Source organism: Lipotes vexillifer, unplaced genomic scaffold, assembly GCF_000442215.2.
Source record: "Lipotes vexillifer unplaced genomic scaffold, Lipotes_vexillifer_v1.1 scaffold865, whole genome shotgun sequence".
NCBI classification, from domain to species: Eukaryota; Metazoa; Chordata; class Mammalia; order Artiodactyla; family Lipotidae; genus Lipotes; species Lipotes vexillifer.
The window spans coordinates 2,380,903-2,404,512 of record NW_006795130.1 but is presented as its reverse complement, the minus strand read 5'-3'; the positions used below and the strand labels follow the sequence as shown (position 1 = coordinate 2,404,512).

The window sequence follows — 23,610 nt, the reverse complement described above, 5'->3', positions numbered from 1 at the left end:
TCCAAGTTGTATCATAGTTCATTCCTTTTTAATGCTGAATATTAGTCCATTGTATGGGTGTACCACAGTTTGTTTACCTAGTTACCTATTGAAGGACATTTGGGTTGTTTCCAATTGTTTACTATTACCAGTAAAGCTGTTATGAACATTTGTGTACACATTTCTGTGTAGACTTAAGTTTTCATTTCTCTAGGATAAATATCCAGAAGTGTGATTCCCTAACTTATTTTTATGTTGTCTGTTTTACTAACTACTAAAAGAGGGGTGTTACAATTAACTAAGACTGTGAATTTGTCTATTTCTTGTGTTTCTCTCAGGTTTTTTTTTTTTTTCAAGTATTTTGAAGGCATTTATTTTGTTTCTTGGTGAATTGACCTGCTTTTATCTGTTTTGTTTTGTTTTGTTTTTTGCGGTACGCAGGCCGCTCACTGTTGTGGCCTCTCCTGCCGCAGAGCACAGGCTCCGGATGCGCAGGCTCAGCGGCCATGACTCATGGGCCCAGCTGCTCCGCGGCATGTGGGATCTTCCCAGACCGGGGCACGAACCCACGTCCCCAGCATTGGCAGGCGGACTCTCAACCAGTGCGCCACCAGGGAAGCCCTGACCTGCTTATTTTTATGAAATCATTTTATATCTGGTGATGTCTGCCTTGTTTGCTATTAATATGGCCACTGTAGGTTTTTTATGATTAGTATTTGCATGGTATGTCTTTTTATCTAAGCTTTTTGTTTTTAAACTCTCTCTGTCTTTATATTTAAAGTGTATCTCTAGTAAATGGCATTTTAAAAAGTCCATTGTGACAGTCTTTATTTTTCAGTTGCAGTGTTTATCCATTTACATTTAGTGTGACTACTAATATGGTTGGGTTTAAGTATACCATCTTTTGTTTTCCATTTATCCTGTGTGTTATTATGTCTTTCCTGCTTTTTTTTCCTAAATTGGCTATATTTTAATTTTTCATTTTATGTTGTCTATTGGGTTTTTTAGCTATACCTTGTTGTGTTGTCATTTGGTGATTGCTTTAGGAAGTGCAATATTCATTTTTAACTTAGCACAACCTATTTTGTTGTTGTTGTTGTTGCTTTCTTTTTGGCCATGCTCTGCAGCTTGTGGGATCTCAGTTCCCTGACCAGGGATTGAACCCGGGCCACGGCAGTGAAGGCCTGGAATCCTCGCCACTAGGCCATCAGGGAACTCTATTACAACCTATTTTGAATTAGTGTTCTATTATTTGACCTTTGACATAAGTACCTTTAAAATTTAACCTTACTCTGGACCCAGTCCTGATCTATGGGAGCCTGAGATAAGCAGCAGTCTGTTGATAGAAGTTAGAACCTGGAATCGAAAAATCCCTCAAGGCCCTTGTGATTAGCATATGCTAGCCATTGAGAATAGAAATGTAATGAAGGTTAAAAAAAAAACTTTACCTTTTATTTTGAGATAAATTGATTGAGATAAAGTACAAAGCAACCCTTAAAATGGATTAAAAGTTCATCAAGGAACTTAACAGAATCTAGGGAGGAGGAATGAGTAAAACTAGGAGGTGGGCAGCAGTGCCTTAGTTTATAGGAGCTGTCATTCACATTGTGAACTGCACCCTTTGGAGTTGTCCAGGGGACAGCCTGTACACTTTTACATGGGAATCCTTAGGTACGAGTTGGGCAGAAAAGATTTTCTAAGAGAGCTGGAATACAAGAAATTTTAAAAAGGTGAATGGGCATTTGCTAGGCACAGAAGTATAGGGGAAGGACCTTACAGTCAGTCTTTTTCAGGGCACAGTGAGGTATTATGATTAGAAAATGGATTGTATGTGTTAGAATGGTGAGAGATAAAGTTAGAGAGGCACTGTATTTCAGTGATTGTAATATGCACATTTCTTCACATTTTAACATCTCTCAGATGCATTTATGCCTTGCAATCTCCATGGGAAGTTGGAATCTTATGATTCATGGCATCTCAGATTTGATGAAATATTGTAGGTTCCAGCTAGACTCAATGTCCTTTATGTTAAAAAAGGCTTTTGTATTTTATCCTCTACATAGTTGTAAGGGGAATAACTTTTAAGTGGAAAAATATCATTATTTGTTTAAATAATATAATTCGGTGATATTGTACAGGATTTATTGTGGCTAAAAAAATAGCAGCAGTGTAGGTAGGAATTTAGGCAAGGTCTGTAGAGGACCTAGTAAAAGGCAGCACCATTCGGGTGTTGTGGGGTTCCTGGTAGATGAACTGTTGGAACAAACCAGGAAGATGCAGTTATGACTAAGAATGGTGCTTATTGATGGAGAGAGAGGAATCACATATAAAGTTGAGGTTTCTGAATTTAAAAAGGGGATGATTGCTGTAACAGTTGACACTCATCAATAGTGTTTATTCTGGCACCAGATGTAACCAAATATTTTCGCTGACCAGAGGGCTAATCAATATCAGTATATCAATAAACAAGACAAAGTTTTCTCAGGATATTTTATGTAATATCTATGTCAGTGTATAATATTTGTAGGTTGTCTAACAAAATAATAATTATAGTATAGGTTTATGTTGGATGGAGCCTGAATTATGAGACACTTCAAAATTACTGACCAAAAAAAAAGAAAGAAAGAAGGAAAAAGTCATTCAGAATCTTTCATCCTAGCATCCATTCCAGGAAAAAGACATTGCTAACATTTGGAACAAAATAATAATCCTAGTATGGGTTAATCATAGTTTTTGGCCATAGACCAGCCCCCATCTTGTTCACATCTAATCGGACAAGTTCAAAGTAAATGCTTACTTAAATAGTATCTTAATTGTTTAAGAAGGGTGATACAGGGCTTCCCTGGTGGCACAGCGGTTGAGAGTCCGCCTGCCGATGCAGGGGACACGGGTTCGTGCCCTGGTCCGGGAGGATCCCACATGCCGCGGAGCGGCTAGGCCCGTGAGCTATGGCTGCTGGGCCTGCACGTCCGGAGCCTGTGCTCCGCAACGGGAGAGGCCACAACAGTGAGAGGCCCGCGTACCGCAAAAAAAAAAAACCAAGAGGGGACCAGTTGGGGGTGGAGAGACTGACATGGGGACAGGAGGATATTTTTTTGTGATGATGGAAATGTTTCATATTTTGGTTTTGGTGGTGGTTACATTACTGTATATATTGAACTGAACACTTAAAAAGTGTGAATAAAAAGAAACAACCAAGCAGCTCCCCTGTGCTTTTTCAAAGAAAAATAAACAAGTTCTAAGAGTTTTTATTGTTTGACTAATAATACACAAATCAGGCAGAGAAGTCCCTAATGAAATGATGGTCACGTTTTACTGTATCTGCCTGTTGATCCTTCATTTTCTAAGCACTTATTTTCTTTTTATATTAGACTTTTATTTTGATTACAAATGCCCCTGTGAATAAATAAATGCCTTGTCTTTTATCCCTCCCCCATCATTTTTCTTTAAATAGAAAAAGGGACAAATTTCTCCTAATTGCATATTCAGCCATAGTTGCCCAATCTGTGATTTTAATAAGAGACTGTAATTCAGTCTTCTAAATCATTTTACACTGTAATTGTAGGCTATACCTCGTTCTCCTAAAGAAACTTTTGGGTATCAGTCCTATTGATATTACTAATAATCTCCAAATGGTGAGGAGGGTAACTGGTATGGAGGCAACTGGAAGAGAGCTTGAGCAAACTAGATACCAATGGGAAATTGCACAGAGGCAAATTTTATTGCATAAACTAGAAGAATGGCCCTCATTGAGGCTGACCCAGCTATGGCCTCTGGTCCATTTCTTGCTGTCAGTTGGTATCAGTTGTGGTGGAGTTCTATCTTTCCCTCAGTTTTGAGCCGTATTGTAATCAGTTATGGAAAACAGACTCCCTCAAAGTCTGTTAAATGTAATTGAATATTACACTATCTATGATACCCATTGTGAAGATCCCACCCCAGTCATTCAGTTTTTGAAGGGTAAGGCTGTTGCCTGGATTCCTCCAGGACTTGCTCTTTGCTCCCTAATAAACTTTGATTAGTTCAGTATTTTACTGTCTAGAGAGAGTTAAATATCTATCATGTTTGTTGAGTATAAAACTTTATTGTGATAGACCTTAAAAAAATTGAATTTAATTAGCTTTAGTTGTTAGCTGTTAAATATTGTGGAAAAAAATCACATGATCTGGTTTCTTTTGTTATGTTTTATTTCATCCAATTTAAAAGTCATTCTCTTTTCTAAATGGCTTTGTGCTTCCTCTAAAATGTTGTCCTACATGTAATAGGCAAATCAGAGGTTTAATAAACTAGGATGTTAAGTTTATTTCCAAGGTAAAGTGAAGATATTTATTTTTATATTTGTGCATTTTATACATCACCTTTCATAAGTATTTCTAACTTGTACTGTATTTTGTGTTTTTTTTAGTGAAAATATTCTCTTTGGAATGGGAAATCCTCTTCTTGACATCACTGCTGTGGTGGATAAGGATTTCCTTGATAAGTAAGTATTAAGCTTTTCATATGTACTATGTGAAACTTACATCTAAAGAAAAACTGAAAATTTTAGAATTGAATTTACTGTTTAACATCTTCAATTGGAGGAAAATTCAGGAAATTTAAATCTGATAATAGCAATTGCACCATTATTATTTATTGAGTAATTGACCACAGTTTTCCCTGGGAAAACTTAGGTACATTTGTTCATTCCTGTTGCTACTTTCACTTGAAATTTATTTTTTTATTCTTTGCAAGGAAGAAGTATGTGAATAACCTAATGATTTAATTTCTACATTTTAAAATTACTGTCAGTGAACTAAATCTATAGTGGTGCCATAACATATGGGAGAAGGAATAGGATTAGAGAGGGCAAGAAGAATATGTAGGACTTAATTCAGACACCGTGAATCTCCACTATTTCCCCCTAGTAATAACTTTTGATGTTGTTAATTTAGCTGAGAAATCATTTTGTTTATTTATCTGTCTGTGATGATTTGGTGCAAGGAAAAAAAAGTACTAAAAAATATTTAATAATGAGAAATTAAGATCCCCTTCCCCTTGAACACCCCAAGTTCTATGCCCAGGGGCAACCACTTTTAAAAAAATATTATTCAGGTAAAATTTACTTAAAATTAAATCATAATTTTAACTATTTTAGAGTATATGATTCAGTGACTGCTAGGACACTTGCAGTGTTGTACAACCGTCACCACTATCTAACTCCAGGACATTTCATCACCCCCAAAAGAAACTCATAGCCATTAAGTGGTCATTTCAGTATTCCCACCTGCCCTCCCCACCTCTCCCCAATCTCCTGGGAGCTAGCAGTCTGTTTTCTGTCTCAATGGATTTGCCTGTTCTGGATATTTTATTTCATATAAGTGGAGACATACAATATGTGGCCTTTTGTGTCTGGCTTATTTTACTTAACATGATGTTTTTCAGTGCTCTTCCATGTGTCATCAAAACTTATTATTAGGGGGAAATAGTGGAGATACGTGGTGTTTGAATGGTAGATGGATGTTTGAATGGATACATGGTGTCCTACATATTCTTCCTGCCCTCTCTAATCCATGTTGTAGCAGGTATCAGTACTTCATTCCTTTTAAGGCAGAATAATACTCCATTGTTTGTATATACCACAGTTCGTTTATGCATTCATCAGTTGGTGGAGCCATTGGTTGATGGGCACTTGGATCGTTTCGGTTTTTAGCTATTATGAAGAAAGCTGCTGTGAACATTCATGTACAAGTTTTTGCATGGGTATATATTTTCATTTCTTTTGGGTATATATATTGGAGTGGAATTGCTAAGTCAGATGGTAATTTTGTGTTTAGCTTTTTAAAGAAGCGTATCCTTACCAAAACGTGGTCTTTTCCCTTTTTAAAATTATAACCATCCTGGGACTTCCCTGGTGGTCCAGTGGTTAAGACTCTGTGCTTTCATTGCAGGGGTCATGGGTTCGATCCCTGGTTGGGGAACTAAGATCCCACATGCTGTGTGGCATGGCCAGAAAAAAAAAAGGAGAAAAAATAAAATTATAGCCATCCTAGTGGGTGTAAAGTAATATTGTGGTTTTGATTTACATTTTTCTAATTACTAATGATGCTGAGCATCTTTTCATGTGCTTATTGGCCATTTGTATATCTTTGGAAAAATGTGTATTGCAGTTCTTCACCCATTTTTTAATTTGTTTTTTGTTGTGGTTGTAAGAATTCTTTATATCTTTTTTTTTTTTTTTTTTTTTTTTTTTTTTGCAGTACGCGGACCTCTCACTGTTGTGGTCTCTCCTGTTGTGGAGCACAGGCTCCGGATGCGCAGGCTTAGCGGCCATGGCTCATGGGCCCAGCCGCTCCGTGGCATGTGGGATCTTCCCGGACCGGGGCATGAACCCATGTCCCCTGCATCGGCAGGTGGACTCTCAACCACTGCACCACCAGGGAAGCCCTATATATTCTTAATACTAGACCCTTAATAGATTTATGATTTGCAAACACTTTCTCCTATTCTGTAGGTTATTTTGACTTTCCTGAGAGTATCCTTTAATGTGTAAGTTTTAAATTTTGATGAAGTCCAGTTTATTTTTTTTTTGTTGCTGTGCTTTTGCTGTCATATCTGAAAATCTGTTGCTAAATCTAAGGTCACAATGATTTATGCCTATGTTTTCTTCTAGGAGTTTTAGTTTTAGCTCTTAAATTTAGAGCTTTGATTCATTTTGAGTTAATTTTTGTATCAGATGTCTGGTAAGGGTTCACTTCATTTTTTTGTGTGTGGAAATCTAGTTGTCCCCACACCATTTGTTGAAGAGAGTTCCCTTTTCTCCATTGAGTGGTCTTGGTCCTCTTAAAAATATGTTGACCAGGGCTTCCCTGGTGGCGCAGTGGTTGAGAGTCCGCCTGCCGATGCAGGGGACACGGGTTTGTGTCCTGGTCCGGGAAGATCCCACATGCTGTGGAGTGCCTGGCCCCGTGACCCATGGCCGCTGAGCCTGTGCGTCCGGAGCCTGTGCTCTGCAACGGCAGAGGCCATAACAGTGAGAGGCCCGCATACCGCAAAAAAAAAAAAAAAAAAAATCGGTTGACCATAGGTGTTTGGGTTAATTTCTGGCTTCTCGGTTCTATTCCATAAGTCTGAATGCTTGTCCTTATTCCAGTACCACACTGATTTGATTACTGTAGGTTTGTAGTAAGTTTTGAAGCCAGGGAGTGTGAGCCCTCCAACTTTTTTGTTGTCTTTCAAGGTTGTTTTGGCTATTCAGAGTCCCTTGCAATTCCATGTTACTTTTAGGATCACCTTGTCCATTAACTGTAAAAAAGGCAGTTGGAATTTGGAATGGGATTGCACTGAATCTGTAGATCAGTTTTAGAAGCATTGCCATTTTAACAATATTAAGTCTTCCGATTCATGAACAGGAGATGTCTTTCTTTAAGTTGTTTCAACAGTGTTTAGTAGTTTTAAGTTTAGAAGTCTCACATTTCCTTGGTTAAATTTAATCCTAAGTATTTCATTATTTTTGATGCTACTGTAAATGGAATTGTTTTCTTAATTTCATTTTTGGATTATTCATTGCTAGTACATAGAAATACAACTGATTTTGGGGGATAACTATTTTTAACAAATTCTGTTTTTTAATGTCTTGGAGATTATCTTTATAACTCTTCATCTGTATAAATTCAAGTGTCAGAGGATCAGGCAAGAATTTATAAATGTGTAAATTTTCCCTATTGTAATATAATAGGAAATAGGTTGAGGCGCCAAGGACAAACTGGAGAATGTGTCTTATCCTAAGAAATTCAGATACAAATTTTTAAAATATACTTCGCTAATCAGAAACACTCCTGCATACAATTATGTTAATGGCTTTACTTCTGATTGCCTTGTACTTTTAAATGATATAATATACACACATTAAAATATTTTCTTGTATCAACTTTCAGTAGAATCCTTAGACTTCTCATTATATAGAATTAGAAGTGCCTCTATTCTTCCATCTGCTACTTCGCTCCTTTTAAGTTCTGTTAACCTTCTACTTTAACTCCTGACTCTAACTTCTACTCTTTTAACTTTCTACTTTCTAACTTCTGTTTAACTATATTTTTTATTTTAATAAAGATTGATATGTTTTCATTCTGTTAGCTATCTATAATTGTCTTACCAACTTTGAATACAAAGTGGTAGTGAAGATTGAAAATCACTTAAACATACTTAATACTAGTATACTAGTATCACTGTATTTATCCCTTTTTTCAGAATTAAATAGTATACTAAGAATGTAGAGTAGGTGTAACATTTGGAATGTAATTAGAGCACTTAATTCTATTAACAAACTAAAGAAAGAAAAATCACATTGTCATCTCAATAGATAGAAAAACCATTTGCCAAAACTACTATCTATTCCTGATAGATTCCTTATAGCATTCTTAGAATAGACGGGAACTCCTTTAACCTCATAAAATTTAGGTTAGGGAAAAGCCTACTAATAACATAATTCCTAATGGTGAAAGTCTGCATGCTTTCCCCTAAGATCAGAAACAATTCAAGGATGTCCGCTCTCACCACTTCAAAATGTATACAGTGGTCTTGAAGATTCTGTTCAGGACAATCAGGCAAGAAGAAGTAAAAGACATCCAGGTTGCAAAGGATGGAATAAACTGTTTTTATTTCCAAAAGGCATGATCATTTATGTAGAATAACTGATGGAATCTACAAAAAAAGCTACTACCTGATTTCTAGAATTATTATAAAGCTACAGTAATCAAAACAGTGGTATCAGTGTAAAGTTTGATAGCATAGGATAGAAAGTCCAGAAATAGACCCACGCAGAAATGGACGACTGATTTTTTTTTAATTAATTAATTTTTGGCTAGGTTATGTCTTCGTTGCTGCACACGGGCTTTCTCTAGTCACAGTGAACGGGGGCTACCCTTCGTTGCGGTGCGTGGGCTTCTTATTGCCGTGGCTTCTTGTTGCGGAGCACAGGCTTCAGTAGTTGTGGCATGCGGGCTCAGTAGTTGTGGCTTGCAGGCTCTAGAGCGCAGGCTCATTAGTTGTGGCGCAAGGGCTTAGTTGCTCAGTGGCATGTGGGATCTTCCTGGACCAGGGCTCGAACCCGTGTCCCGCTTTGGCAGGCGGATTCTTAACCACTGTGCCACTAGGCAAGTCCCTGGACGACTGATTTTTGACAAAGGTACAAGGCAGTTCAGTGGAGAAAGGATTGTCTTTTCAACAAACAGTGCTTGAACAATTGGTTATCAACATGCATAAAAATGAATTTGGATCTGTATTTTGTACCATATACAAAATTAACTGATAGACCTAAATGTCAAGCCTAAAAGTATAACACTTCTGGATGATAATATAGGAGAAAATCTTTGTGACTGTGGTTTAAACCAGAATTTCTTAAATGTAGAACACCAGAAGTATGTTCTATAAAAGAAAAATTGATAAGCTGGACCTTTTCAAAATGAAAATTTTTACTATTGGAAAGACACTGTTATAAGAATTAAAGGACAAACCACAGGTTTGGAGAAAATCTTTGCAAAGCGTATGTCTGATAAAGGAGTACCAGTCAGAATACATAATGAACTCTCAAAACTCAATCAGAAAAGAAATAACCCAATAAAAAAATAGGCAAGGGGTTTGAACATTCACCAAAGATATATGGATGGCAAATAACCACATGGAAAGGTACTCAGTCTCTTTCATTATCAGGGAAATGTAAACTAAAGATACAGTGAAGTACTACCACACATTTGTTAGAATGGCTAAAATTTTAAAACGAAGCATATACCAAATGTTGGCTATAGATAATGGAGGAACTACAGCTTTCTTCTCATGGGGAGTTAAAATGCTGAATTTCAGTTTAAAAAGTTAAACACATCTATTTGATCCAACCATTTCATTCTTAGATATTTACCCAAGAGAAGTGAAAACGTGTGTCCATACAAAGACGTGTTCACTAATGTTTTGGTGATTTTTGTTTTTAATAGCTAGAACCTGAAAGTTATCTAAATGTCTATCAACAGCTGAATCATTAAACAGATTGTTTACCCATACATTAGAATTCTAGTCAGAAATAAAAAAGGAATGGAGTATTGTTTGGATGAAACTCAGAATAATTGTGTTCATTGAAAGAAGCCAGACAAAAAAGAATACATACTGTATCATTCCATTTATATTGAGATTATAGGGAATTCAATTTATAGTGACAGAAAGCAGATCATTGGTTTCCTGTGCATATGCCAGGGTGTGGTGGAGGGCAGGAAGGAGAGATAACAAGGCAGGAAGGAGAGATTACAGAGAGACAGGACTGAGCTTTTAGGAGTGTGTTCATTACCTTGATTGTATAATGATTTCATGAGCATATACATGTATCAAAACTTATCAAATTGTATACTTTAAATATTTAAGGTGTATGTCAGTTACATGTCAGGAAAACTTTATAAATAGAACAAAATAGAATCAATTGACATGAATTTATGCGTTTAAAGTTAGAACTCCTTTGTTTGCTTAGTGTGAGATGTTTTGTCCAGGAAATCAACTAATTGATTGTCACTGTTTTAAAAAAATTCTAATAGCATATAAAAGTACAAAGAGAAAGTAAAAAATCAGAAATTTTATGACGTGTAACCAGTGTTAAACTGTTTTGATGAACATGCCCCAGACATCTATTTATAACCCAGAGAGATATTCTATATGTTTGTGTTTATGGGATAACACTCTGTGTAGTCTTAGGAAATTAGCTTTTTTTTCACTGTACACTATGTTTTTAAAGGTTCATGCAAATATGATCAGAGTGATTATGATGTGGCAGCTGTGTGCTGACACTATTGGGAACTCAAATAGGTTCTTTGTTTCACCAGCAGCTGATCCCAAATGGCCAGCTGAAGTCTTATTTTTTTTATTTTAGGAGGGCTTTAATCAGTAAAACTGACTTTTGAAATCAGTACTTGGAGATAAAAGGCACATTTTTGAACTCTAATCATAAAAAGTAGAGCATTCTCTTTCTTATATTCCTGATCATTTCTTCCAAAATACACTTGAAAGTGTTCCTTATCATTTCAACAGACTGTGTTTAACTTATGTTTTAGACCATGTTTAGATGAGTGTTTTATATTTGCACGGTGTAAAAATAAATTATCCAGGAATAATTTGCTAGGTACTATAACAAATGAATTAAATATATACTTATTAGTATCTTACACTATAAAAATGAATTAACTGTTAAAATTCTTATAAAGTATTTGTTTTTGTGATTCTGATTTTTTTTTTTAAAAAGTACTTGGCCTTTTCAGTTAAAAAAATAATTATTGTAAAACTAGTACTAGTTAAAAAGTAAGCTAGTACTGAAGGTTTTTAAGGAAAAAATCAGTTCTTTGCTGCATCTTCCATCTTTCCCCTTGCTTTTACCCCATTCTGCATAAGTGCTGTTTTTCCAGAAGATTTTAAATTCTACTAGCTGTTTTTTCCTGGTATCTGCCTATTTCTAAATAATATGCTAGTATTTGTGTGATTTTTCATAAGGGTGATTGATTGGAGAGGCAAAGGACAAAAGTTCCTTTAATGTTAGGAAAGGATACAAGAACATGATTCCATTAGGAAGGATTCCAGAATAGAGGATACAGTAGCACTGTGTGGAGGGACATACTTGGTCTTCAAGTCACTGGGAGAATAGATGACCAAATCTTGTTACTGGGTAATGGTGGAGAGGATTCCCTCTGTCCTTCTGAGAACTTTGCTTTTGCAATTCTCAACAGGATTTATACACTCTCTTGATTTTTTGTTTTTAATTGTTGGAGGGTCTCTGATTACTTTTGTCCTTGCTAACCAGGTTCTAGTTACTTGTCAGAACCCCTGTGCATTCCTGAATGCCTACTGGGAGAATAGGTGAATTGGCGGTTAATGTCTCATAAATACCCATCCACCTAGCCATCCTAAGCTTAGGGCTTTCTGAGGTCTATCTCTCTAGCTATTTCGATATTATATATAGTCTCTGTTATGATACCTAAGGATTTAGCTCTCTTTCACTCACACCATTTCCTCTTCTTCATCTTCCCCATTTTGTTATATTACGTTAAAACAAATATAAAAAATGGTACAAATGAACCTATTTACAAAACAGAAATTGAGTCACAGATGTAGAAAACAAACTACGGTTACCAAGGGGGAAAGGGATGGGAGGGAGGGATAAATTGGGAGATTGGGATTGACATATATACACTACTATATATAAAATAGATAACTAGTAAGAACGTACTGTATAGCACAGGGAACTCTACTCAGTACTCTGTAATGACCTATATTGTAATAGAATCTGAAAAAGAGTGGATATATATATATATATATATATATATATATGTATAACTGACTCACTTTGCTGTACAGCAGAAAATAACACAACATTGTAAATCAACTCTATGCCAATAAAAAATTAATTAATAAAATAAATAAAATTTAAAAAAGATCAGTAATCATTGTGAACAGAATTGTAGACTTTGATTACTTATAAAACTTTTTTTCTTTCAGTGCATCTTGTGTTCATTTGCACTATTTCCTATACACTTATTCAAATTTTCAATAGCCACTCTGTTAAGTCTGTGATGTGCCTAATAAGCATTCTCCCCTTTACCCATTCTCCTCAAAATCAGTAAGTCTATCACCCTCTTTTCCTCTGGTGACCTCCCTTCTTCAGTTCTCCATCTTTGTGCTCCAAACTGAACTGGTTATGTTGCTAGACTTGTCTTTTTTTTCTTTTCTTTTCCTTTTAAACAGCAGTCTTCCTTTATGTCATATCTTCTTTATTGGTTTTCTGTGTGTGTGTGTGTGTGTGTGTGTGTGTGTGTGTGTATAGGATATCCATCAGAGAAAGAGTGCATAAGCATATGTAAGGTAATTTTTTGAATCTTTGTATATGTCTGATGATCTTTTAAATTTTTTCCCCCTCACATCTTATTGATTGGTTAGTATAGAGTTTTCTTTGAGAATTTTGAAGGCATGTGCCATTGTCTTCCAGCATCTAATAGGTCTCTTTATATCACCAGTTTTTTCTCTATGGAAGCTTTTAGAATTTTTTTTTGACCTTGGTATTAGTAAATTATCATTATGTAACATTTTGTTCTTGTGTTATGGATGCATTTTTTCCCCTTGTCTGTCTAAGTGTATTAGAGTTGGTTCTGTTTGGTTTTTGAATGTCTTTTCTTTCCTGCTTTATCTTTGTTACCTGTGGATTGCTGTTTTCTGGTTGTTTATTGTGGCCTTTCTCCTTCATGGTGGAGCCTTTCCTCCAATATTAGGTGATCTTTGGCTGTCTGTTCTTATTTAAGGGTAAGGCATTAAAACTTATTCTGTTTATTTGCAAAGGAATAAGAAAAAGTCTGTAAGGATATGTTCTAAACTCCAGCGGTCATGGGAGGGTGGGTTGGCTAAGGTGGGTACTTTTATTTCAAAATTCTATACAATTTAATATTTTTGTAACAATCCTTAATTGCTTTTATGAGTGTTTTTTTCCTTAAAGCTTTAATGAAGTTATCTGTTGCTATGTAATAATAGTTATCTATTGCTATGTAATACATAACCACAAAACTTGGCTGCTTAAAGTAAGAAACATTTAGTCTTTCACACAGTTTCTGAGGGTCAAGAATTTGAGAGTGTGGCATCGCTGGGTGGTTCTGGCTTAGGGTGTCTGATGAAGTTGTAGTCAGTCTGTTGGCCAGGGTGGCAATCATTTCGAAGCTCAACTGTGGCTTCCAAGCTCTTTGATGCTGTTGGCTGGCCTCAGTTTCTGAAGCGCTGTTGGAGTGAGGGCCTCAGTCCCTCACTTCATAAATCTCAGAGTGTCCTAAAAACATGGTAGCTGTTTGCCCTATTGCGAGTGACTTGAGAGAGAGTAATAGTGTAATTTTCCCTAGATGGAAGCTGCAGTCTTTTTTTTTTTTTGCGGTATGCGGGCCTCTCACTGTTGTGGCCTCTCCCGTTGTGGAGCACAGGCTCCGGACGCGCAGGCTCAGTGGCCATGGCTCACGGGCCCAGCCGCTCCGCGGCATGTGGGATCCTCCCGGACCAGGGCACAAACCCGTGTCCCCTGCATTGGCAGGCGGACTCTCAACCACTGCGCCACCAGGGAAGCCCTGCAGTCTTTTTTATAACATGTTCTTGGAAGTAACATGTCATCATTTTTGCCATATGCTTGTTATTGGTCATACAAACCAAACCTGGTATAATGTGGGAGGGCATACTACACATGGATTTGAAAAATAGGAGGCAGGGATCCTTGGGGGCCAGAAGGCAGGCTGTAATAGTCAGATGGCTCCTGATGATCCCCTTTTCCTGGCATTCTCTTGAGTAGTTCCCTCCCACATTGCACCATGGCTGATCTGTGTAACTAGTGGCATATGGCAGAAGTGATGGTATCCTACTTCAGAGATTATGTTGTAAAAGACTGTGTCTTCCATTGTGGCTGCTCTCTTCTTTCTTTCTCTTGGACATTCAGACACCTTGTGAGAGGCTCACATGACTGGAGGTAGAGGCCTCAGGCCTATAGCTATCGAGGAACTGAGACTTGCCAACAACCATGTAAGTGAGCTGAGAAGTGGATTCTCCGTTCTCTGTTGAGCCCTGAGATGATTGCAGCTCTGGCTGACAGCTTGACTGCAACCACGTGAGAGACCTTGAGCCAGAAAAACTCAGCTAAGCTACTCCTGGATTCCTGACCCTCAGAAACTGTATGGGATAAAGACTGTTGTTTTAACCTTCCAAGTTTTGGGTGAATTTGTTACATAGCCAAAGAACACTAATAAATAAAGCCCAAAATTTTTTTTCAAACACACACACACACCCCCATACCCCACATTCAAAACCTCATTGGCAGGTTGGTATATGTGGGTTTGAAACCGCTAGGTGGCGTTTCAGGGGGCTCTGAGGAGCTCCGGTTCCTTATGTCTCAGCGCAGAAAGAATTCAGTGAGAGGCAAAGTGATAGATAAGAAGTGAGTTATTAGAGTAGGGTGCTTGTGAGGCTTACACGTGGGCAGATGAGAAGGTGCTGCGCCCCAAGAACTTAGTGGGCTACAGTTTTATAATCAAAGGAAAAGTGGGAGGGGGAGAAGACCACCTTATTCCTCATCCTTGAGTAGACATCACACTTCCATCATCAGTTCCTCCTCTATGTCGGGCAGGGGAGTTTTCTTGTCCCTACATGGTCAAACTGGGACCGACATGGCACTATGGAAAAATTATTCCATGTCTCAGTACAATGAGGGTCTTTCACTTTGAAATGTCACCTTTCTATAAATTATTGTTTTTTATATGTACAGAGAGCATGTCCAAGGGGTCATTAACTTACTGAGCTCACTGGGCAGGATGTGGGTCTTATGCCACCATTGTTTTATTGTTTGGGGGCATGTCTCATACTTCTGTTGCATGGTTTTGTGGTTAAGCAAACCTGCTTTCTTGAGTGATCAGTAACTTATAGGGGTCTCCCATACTTTTTCCTTTACTTACAATCCTCTGGTAGGATTAACTATTTAATTACCTACTTCGTCCCTTTACTCTGTCCCTATCAGGTTGGGCTTGTTGACTGATGGGACTTTATTGTGGCTTGGTTATGCTAAAAACCTATTTTGGGGGGCTGGGGTGTGACCCTTAATGTTAGTATCTGAAAGTCTAAAGAGTCTGTTCAGTTTCTTTACAGAAAAGTCTTCCATTTTCCTTTCTGAAGGTTTAAGCTTGGCTGCTTTATTCTGAGTTGGCCAGGGAAAGGGGGCTAGAGGTACCATAATTAAGTAGGCAATTTCACCTGTCCCTCCCTATTCCCCTTGGTTTGCCTGTTGTTCCTTAGTTCTGAGATACTTCTCTTTGGTTTCTTGAGAGAATAAACCTCTAATTTATCTCTAATTTATTTTAGGAATTGTAAGTTGTGATGGTGAGATGGTAGTCCATTCCCTTACTTGTAGCTCCAGGCCTTATCTGTATCCTCTGAGATTTAGGGTTTCTGCAGGTGGACTAAGCTTGCTTATCATAAATAGTCTCTTTCAATTGCAAATGAGATTTTAGTTTCTTTAGCGCTGCTGAGTTCCTCATCTGCTTTCCTTTTTCTGAAAATTTGTGGAAACCTTTTGACCATTAATGCTTAATTACATTAGTATTCTTTTTGCTCCTGTAGGTGTTTGCGTTTTTTCGTGCCTTTATTATCATTTTAACAGTCTTGGAAGGAAGAGTAGATAATCTTTCTGCCATACATAAGTGGAAGTCCAAGGGGTGTGTGTGTATTTCACTATTATTATATGTACTATAGCAGGAAATGTATAACCATGGACTCATAGGATTTCTGAGACAAATTGGAATTTGGAGATAATTTAGTCCTCTTTATTCATTTTACAACAGCAGAACAGGTTCAGCAAAGTTAGATGTTTTGCCCTTGATTACAGTTAGCATTGCAAGCCTGAGATGGAATCTGTATCTCCTGACCCTATTTGTTTCTTTTTCTACCATGCCACACTAATTACCTTTATTTTATAAACAGATGATTAAATTATTAACAATTTGAACCTATTGTACAAACGAAGAATTAATAACTACATGCCAGATTTTGGGGATTCAAAATGGGTAAGCCTGGTTTCTATGTCAGAGCAATCTCTGGATAAATAAAAATGATTTTCTTACTTTCCTTTAGTTCATATCTTTTGTTGATTACTGGCTTCATCTTTTGTTTTAACTATTTAACAATTTGTGTATTTATGTGATGATCTTAACTTTTGATGTGCCAAACAAGCAGTGTTTTGAATAAAAGAGAGGGTGTTTTCCCTTTAATTTACAATTTCCTTTGACTTTCTTGGCTCTCTTTACTCTCTTCTGCTTTCTAATTTCTTACTTGAGAGGAAGCTCAATATTTTTTTGTTTTGTACTAGGTTTACAATTAAATATCCATAGTATAAGCCTTGCATGCAGTGTTTATAAACATTGCTGGGGAGAGAGGAAATTAAGGAAAGTATCTTACTAAATCTTTTCTATATACAGTAAGCTCTTGGTGCAAAGGAACTGCACTATGCTTTTTTCTTACATGACCCTTGGCATGGTGCTGGATACATGTTAGGAACTTGGTAAATAGCCTTTGGCTGAAAAACATTTTTTTATGAAAGCCCTTTTTTAAAGTGGAGTTTTAAGTGTTCAATGTTAAAAGTTAATGAGAGGGCTTCCCTGGTGGCGCAGTGGTTGAGAGTCCTCCTGCCGATGCAGGGGACATGCGTTCGTGCCCTGGTCTGGGAAGATCCCACATGCCGCGGAGCGGCTGGGCCCGTGAGCCGTGGCCGCTGAGCCTGCGCGTCTGGAGCCTGTGCTCCGCAGCGGGAGAGGCCCGCGTGCCGCAAAAAAAAAAAAAAAAAAAAAAAAAAAAGTTAATGAGAGAATTGATATTTTCTTCACATACATTTTTGTGAAGATATATTTTTCACATGCTATGTTTGTCAAGCTTTTCAGAGCAGTTTTTTAAAGAACAAGAACCATCATATTCTAATGGTCTTTGCACACTGGACTGGTATACAACAAAGGGTTGAATCTAAAGAAGGGCCATGGAGAATCCATCTGAAAAACTTTCAAGAGTAAGGAGAAAAAACAAGAGTATAATAATTTTTAACAATTATTATCTGACAATAAAGCATTATTCAACATGTATTAGGTACGTTTTTATATGGTATTAGTTTAGTCCTCATGACAACTTTATGAGGTAGTTATCCTCGTAAAGAAAAACAGAGCTTAAGTCATTTGTTCATGCCCAAAAAATGTATCAGTCATTGTGCAGTAATTTGAAATACATGCTTGTTTTAATTGTAAAATCTGTATTCTTTATTTTCTACTATCTTACTATGGAAGTATTAATTTGAAAGTGAAAAACTCAATTATATATCCAGATTTTTTTAGTGTAAATTAAGTAGATACATAAAGGCTCATAAACTTAATGAAATTCTATTTTCCTTTTAGTATAGATACAGTGTAGATGAGAAAAATGTGTGTAGTTTGCTCCAAAAATTGTTAACATTTAGTTTTAATTAGTGCATCAGAGTAGATTAATAATTTCTTTGTGAGAGATTGAAAGACTCAACAATTCTCTTTTTGACTGAACTTTCAAAACAGTGCACTTCTTATGTTGGGAGGATGGTATGTTGTCTACAATTGACCTGTTTCCAGAATAGAGCAAGCATTGCCATGATTCAGAAATATCAACTAGATAATTATTTGATATTCAAAAATTAAATTTCTTCTAGAGTAACCTAGTCTTTATTTGAAGATTGTAAAGCTGGTTTTTCCCTTGAATAAGAAAAAATTAGGATCTGAGAAAAGCAGAATTAAGTTAGTTTTGATGTATCCAATTTGCCAAAATATTGCAACTGAAAATAAGTAGGACACTTGTGGTAGGAAGTAGGCTATTGAGAATAATCTTTTCCAGCATATTGAAGAGACACAGTGGGTGTGAGGGGAGGAGGAAATATGGAACATATAAATACTTCCAGATGAGTATTGGTGTAATTATGGGGAATAAAGGAAAGGAATGTATTAATAGGGATGGAAAACAAATATGTAAGACAGATTTGCCTTAACTTTTCCTGACACCATATAAATACCACAGAAGTAAGAGGAATGAGAGAATTAATGAAATGGTAATTGGGAAATAAAAATACTCAGTTTTAAGAAGGGAAGCTAGAGTAGTTCAGGAAATGTGTTTCTCTCACAGACATAAATCCTTAATAATATAATGATATGAACCTTAGGTAAATCTTGATTAATGTAACCATACATGAAAGATATTAATGTTTACTCCAAAAATACTCAAAGTAATAATAGTTAGCCATAAATTTCAGTGCTGATTATTCAATGCCAAAAATTTACAGGTGAATTATTTGTATAAGTTAAGATGAATTACTTTGATAAATGATGTATATTAGGTGTGAAGGTGAAACAATATTTGGAGTGTCAAGTGAGACTCCTTATATACAGTTAAAAGCTATCATTGTTTTGTTTAAAACTAATTGTGAGATGCTCTGACACTTCTGTAGTTAAGTCTCTATAAAGCTATTTTGCAGTATTTTCTTCTACAAGTTATAACATTATGCTTTGTGTATTTAGGTCCTTACTTGATCCTGAACTGATTTTTGTATATGATGTGAGGTAGGGATCTAGTTTTTAAAAAGGTTTTTCTTTTAGGGAATCATCTATTATATTACTATATTGTGAATAGGCCAACTTCTACCCACTGATCTGCAATGACAATTTTTATTTATCTATAGTTTGGTCTCTGGCTTCTTAACTTTTTTTTTTTTTTCCCTTCTGGTCTGTTTGTCTCTCCTTGAACTAATATAGCCCTATTTTTATTTTGTTACTAAAGCTTTACACTAAGTCTTGATGTCTGATAGGGCAAGTCCCTACACTTCGTTTTTATTCAAGAATTTTCTTAGTTGTTCTTGGCTCTTTTCTTTTGTCCACAGATTTTAGAATAAGCTTGTCAGGTTCTACAAAAATTGTTTCTGGGATTTTGTTTGGAATTGCATTACCTTTATAGATGAATTTGGGAAAAATGAGATCTATAACATATGAGTTTTTCTATCTATACATGTATTTCTCCATTTAGTTTATGTATTCTTTTATATATTTCAATAACACATAGGCTCTAAGTACATTAGATACAGGGTTGCAAAATGAATAGTTTTGATTTTTTAGACTTACACATCTTATGGAGTGATCATTGCTAAATTTGTTAGCTTCAAAAATTATAAAAAGAAATGATTCTTGGAAAAAATTCAAACCATGTAGAAGCGATTAAAAGTAAAAATGAAATCTGGGGTAACTTACTGTCTCTGCAGCAGCGGTCCACTAGTACTTTCTGCAATGCTGGAAATGTTGTATGTCTGTGTTTTCCAATATGGTAACCAGTAGTCACATTTAGCTTTGAATGTTTGAAGTGTGGTTAGTGCAACTGATGTGTTTTTTTTTTTGGCTGCGCCGCAAGGCCTGTGGGATCTTAGTTCCCCGACCAGGGATCAAACCCGTGCCCCCTGCAGTGGAAGCACAGAGTCTTAACCACTGGACCGTCAGGGAAGTCTGACCACTGATGTATTGAATTTTAAAATTTTATTTTATTTTAATTAATTTAAATTCAAATAGTAATGTGATTAGTGGTTATAGTATTAGACACTGTAGTTTAGGTCTTATTGCAAAATTTAGTTTTCTTCATAAGTGTACATTTTTGTTAGGTTTATTCTAGGTATTTTAAAAATATAGTTGTTGCTATTGTGAGTAGAATTTTTTTCAATAACTTTTTTAGATTGTTCGTGGTATGTGGAAAGGCTACTGAATTTTGAATATTTCCTTTAACTTAGTTACCTTTGCCCTTCATTAAAAGAAAGATGATCTTCAGCTATTTTGATTTTTTTTTAATGAAGTCTAGATTCTTAGAATTTGAAATAAACCGGTATTGAAATTTGAATTTGAAATAAACTCTGAATCTTTATATTATTTCATATTAAGTAATTGGTTTTGAGTTGTTCTGGAGCTTCTTCAAGTAAGACCTAAATTATGGATGCTAAATGAACACAGACTCATTTATGAAGATTTCGTTTTGCCCCAGACATTATAAGAAGGTATTCCTGTGGCTTCTCTGATTTTCAGGCCTGATTTTTTTTTTTTAAACAACCTTGGTCTGTCTGTCTTTTCTTTTTTAATATTTATTTATTTATTTGGCTGCACTGGGTCATTAGTTGCGGCATATGGGATCTTTAGTTGAGACATGTGGGATCTAGTTCCCGAACCAGGGATCGAACACAGCCCCTCTGCATTGGGAGCGCAGAGTCTTAGCCACTGGACCACCAGGGAAGTACCTCCAGACTTGACTTTTGAGGAAATATTGAGGAAAATGGTATTCCTAAGGCTTACCTAAGCATGGATTCATTTTTAACAGTTCATTTGAGCTCACTATACATTTTTTGGAGCACCTGCTTTGTGGTCAGCATTTTGCCAAATACTGGGACTACAGTGTTAAATAAGTTTCTTGCCTTTAAGCAGCTAATAGTGTAATTGAGGAGACAAATGTAGAAAGAAATTGATTCATATGCTGTGGCATTATAGAATCCAGGTTAAGATTGTGCTCTGGAGTGACTTGTAGTTGTGTGACTTTGGTTATATTTCTTAATCTGTGTAAGCTCAGTTTCCTTGTGAATAAAATAGGAATATTATAGTAGGAATATTATAATGTGAGGATTGAATGAGATAATTTATGTATTTGCCATGTGCTAGCTAATATTATTGGCTACTAGAGAGCTTGGAATATCTCACATCTCTGTTACAGACAGTGGAGACAACTTGAGGGGGGTTAATAAGCAGGCAGATGACACAGTCAGATTCACGTTTAGAATTCTGTAAATCACTGTGTCTGCAGTAGGTCAGGGAATTTGAGGAGATAAATTAGAGGAGGCTGTAGTGATAGACGTGTTGAGAGATGGTGACCTAATCATTACAGTTAGGAGAGAATGGTCGGGAGAAAGTTCAATAATACTTCAGTGTTATAAAGGTAAGACTTGATGATTGATTTAATGAAAAGGGCAAAGGAGTCAGGGATGACATTCCAATGTTTAGTTTTGGTGAATGACTGGATGTTGTTATTTATAAGTGAGTTAGGGAGTATGGGAGGGGGAGGACATGTTAGAGGGGATGGAGAGATTGAGTTGTTTTGTTCATGTATGAGATGAATGTGTGATATCTAGGTGGGCATATTTAGGAGAGAGTTTGATTTATGTTTCTGGTGGGTAGAGGATTCATGGTGGGAGAGACGTGTAATAAACATTATATTTAATTGTAATTTGACATAATGCCATTCAATAAATGTTAGCTATTTTTACCATTATCATCATCATCACCACCACCGCTGCCACCATTATTATATAGGTAGTGTTTAAAGCAACGAATAGATAAGCCTTTCTAGAGGAAGGGCATAAAGTAAAAGGAGAAGTGGGGTGGAAGATAGAACATTTAATGGATGGGTAGATGAAGAAGTATGGTAGGAGATGGAGAAGAAATGGTGAGCTTGTAGCAGGAGAACTAAGATAAGATCTCACAAAGAATAGTGACTTTGTATGACAGAGTGGTTAATAATATCAGATGTAACAGATTGGTAACGTAAAGCCTACAGGAGTCCACTGGACTTGACAATAGGATGTCAGTGGTGACCTCAGCTAAGTAAATCACAGTGGAGTGACATTTAGGGACAGAATCCAGATTAAAATGTACTTAGAAATATATAGGAAGTGTGATACAATGTGGGCTTGTTTTGTTCATGTGGCCCAAGAGCCAAATGGTGACATCTTACAAGTACCAAATTTAAAACATTTCCTTTAATGAAAATATGTGGCTGGTTGTTAGGAATAATCATCAATGATTTTTTTAAAATACAAGGAGTATAGTTCTATGTGTTTAGGTTTAAATCTAGCTTAATTATTATTTCCTCAAGCTTTCTCTAATTGAGTTTTAATCCTCATCTAGTTGTGTTTTTTTTGTTTTTTGTTTTTTGTTTTTTTTGCGGTACACGGGCCTCTCACAGTTGTGGCCTCTCCCGTTGCGGAGCACAGGCTACGGATGCGCAGGCTCAGCGGCCATGGCTCACGGGCCTAGCCGCTCAGCGGCATGTGGGATCTTCCTGGACCGGGGCACGAACCCGTGTCCCCTGCATCAGCAGGTGGACTCTCAACCACTGCGCCACCAGGGAAACCCCCTCATCTAGTTTTTTAATGAGAATTTAAAATATTATTTTCATAAACCTTGTAACTTATTGCTGTTATTTTCATTCAAACCCCATGGTTTACTCTTTTAAAAAAATTAATTAATTAGTTAATTAATTTTTGGCTGCCTTGGGTCTTTGTTGGTTCCCGAGGGCTTTCTTTAGTTGCGTTGAGCAGGGGCTACTCTTCATTGTGGTGCGCGGGCTTCTCATTGCGGTGGCTTCTCTTGTCGCGGAGCATGGGCTCTAGGTGCACAGGCTTCAGTAATTGTGGCTCGCAGGCTGTAGAGCACAGGCTCAGTAGTTGTGGCGCACAGGCCTAGTTGCTCCGCGGCATGTGGGATCTTCCCGGACCAGGGCTCGAACCCACGTCCCCTGCATTGGCAGGCGGATTCTTAACCAGTGTGCCATGAAGGAAGCCCCCCATGGTTTACTCTTAATCTGTTTCTTTATAAGCCTCTTAAATTTCAGCTTTAGTGAAAGCTGAAAGATTAGTGGATTAACACGTTTGATCTCCTTTTTCTTCCTTTCTGTTTTTTTTGTATTTCTTTAAATTGAAGTATAGTTGATTTACAGTGTGTTAATTACTGTTGTACAGTAAAGTGATTCAGTTATACATATATATACCTTTCTTTTTTAATATTCTTTTCCATTATGGTTTATCGCAGGATATTGAATATAGTTCTCTGTGCTTTCTAATATGTTTTTTTTTAATTTGCTTTTTTTTTGGCTGCACCGCACATCTTGCGGGATCTTAGTTCCCTGACCACGGATTGAACCTGGCCCCTGGGCAGTGAAAGCACAGAGTCTTAGCCACTGGACTGCCAGGGAATTCCCTCTAATATGTTTTTATAAAAAAATATTTATTTATTTTGGCTGCACTGGGTCTTAGTTGCACCA

General features: G+C 36.7%; 1 protein-coding gene across 4 annotated transcripts in view; it reads left to right on the top strand.

Moving 5' to 3' along the window:
• ADK (adenosine kinase) overlaps positions 1 to 23,610 on the top strand; it is a 509,882-nt gene that overhangs the window by 34,356 nt on the left and 451,916 nt on the right. For all 4 annotated transcript variants that reach the window (XM_007467500.1, XM_007467497.1, XM_007467498.1 and 1 more), the window contains exon 2: positions 4,385 to 4,459. In XM_007467500.1, the coding sequence (XP_007467562.1) occupies positions 4,385 to 4,459 (75 nt within the window). The remainder of the gene's footprint in view (positions 1 to 4,384; positions 4,460 to 23,610) is intronic.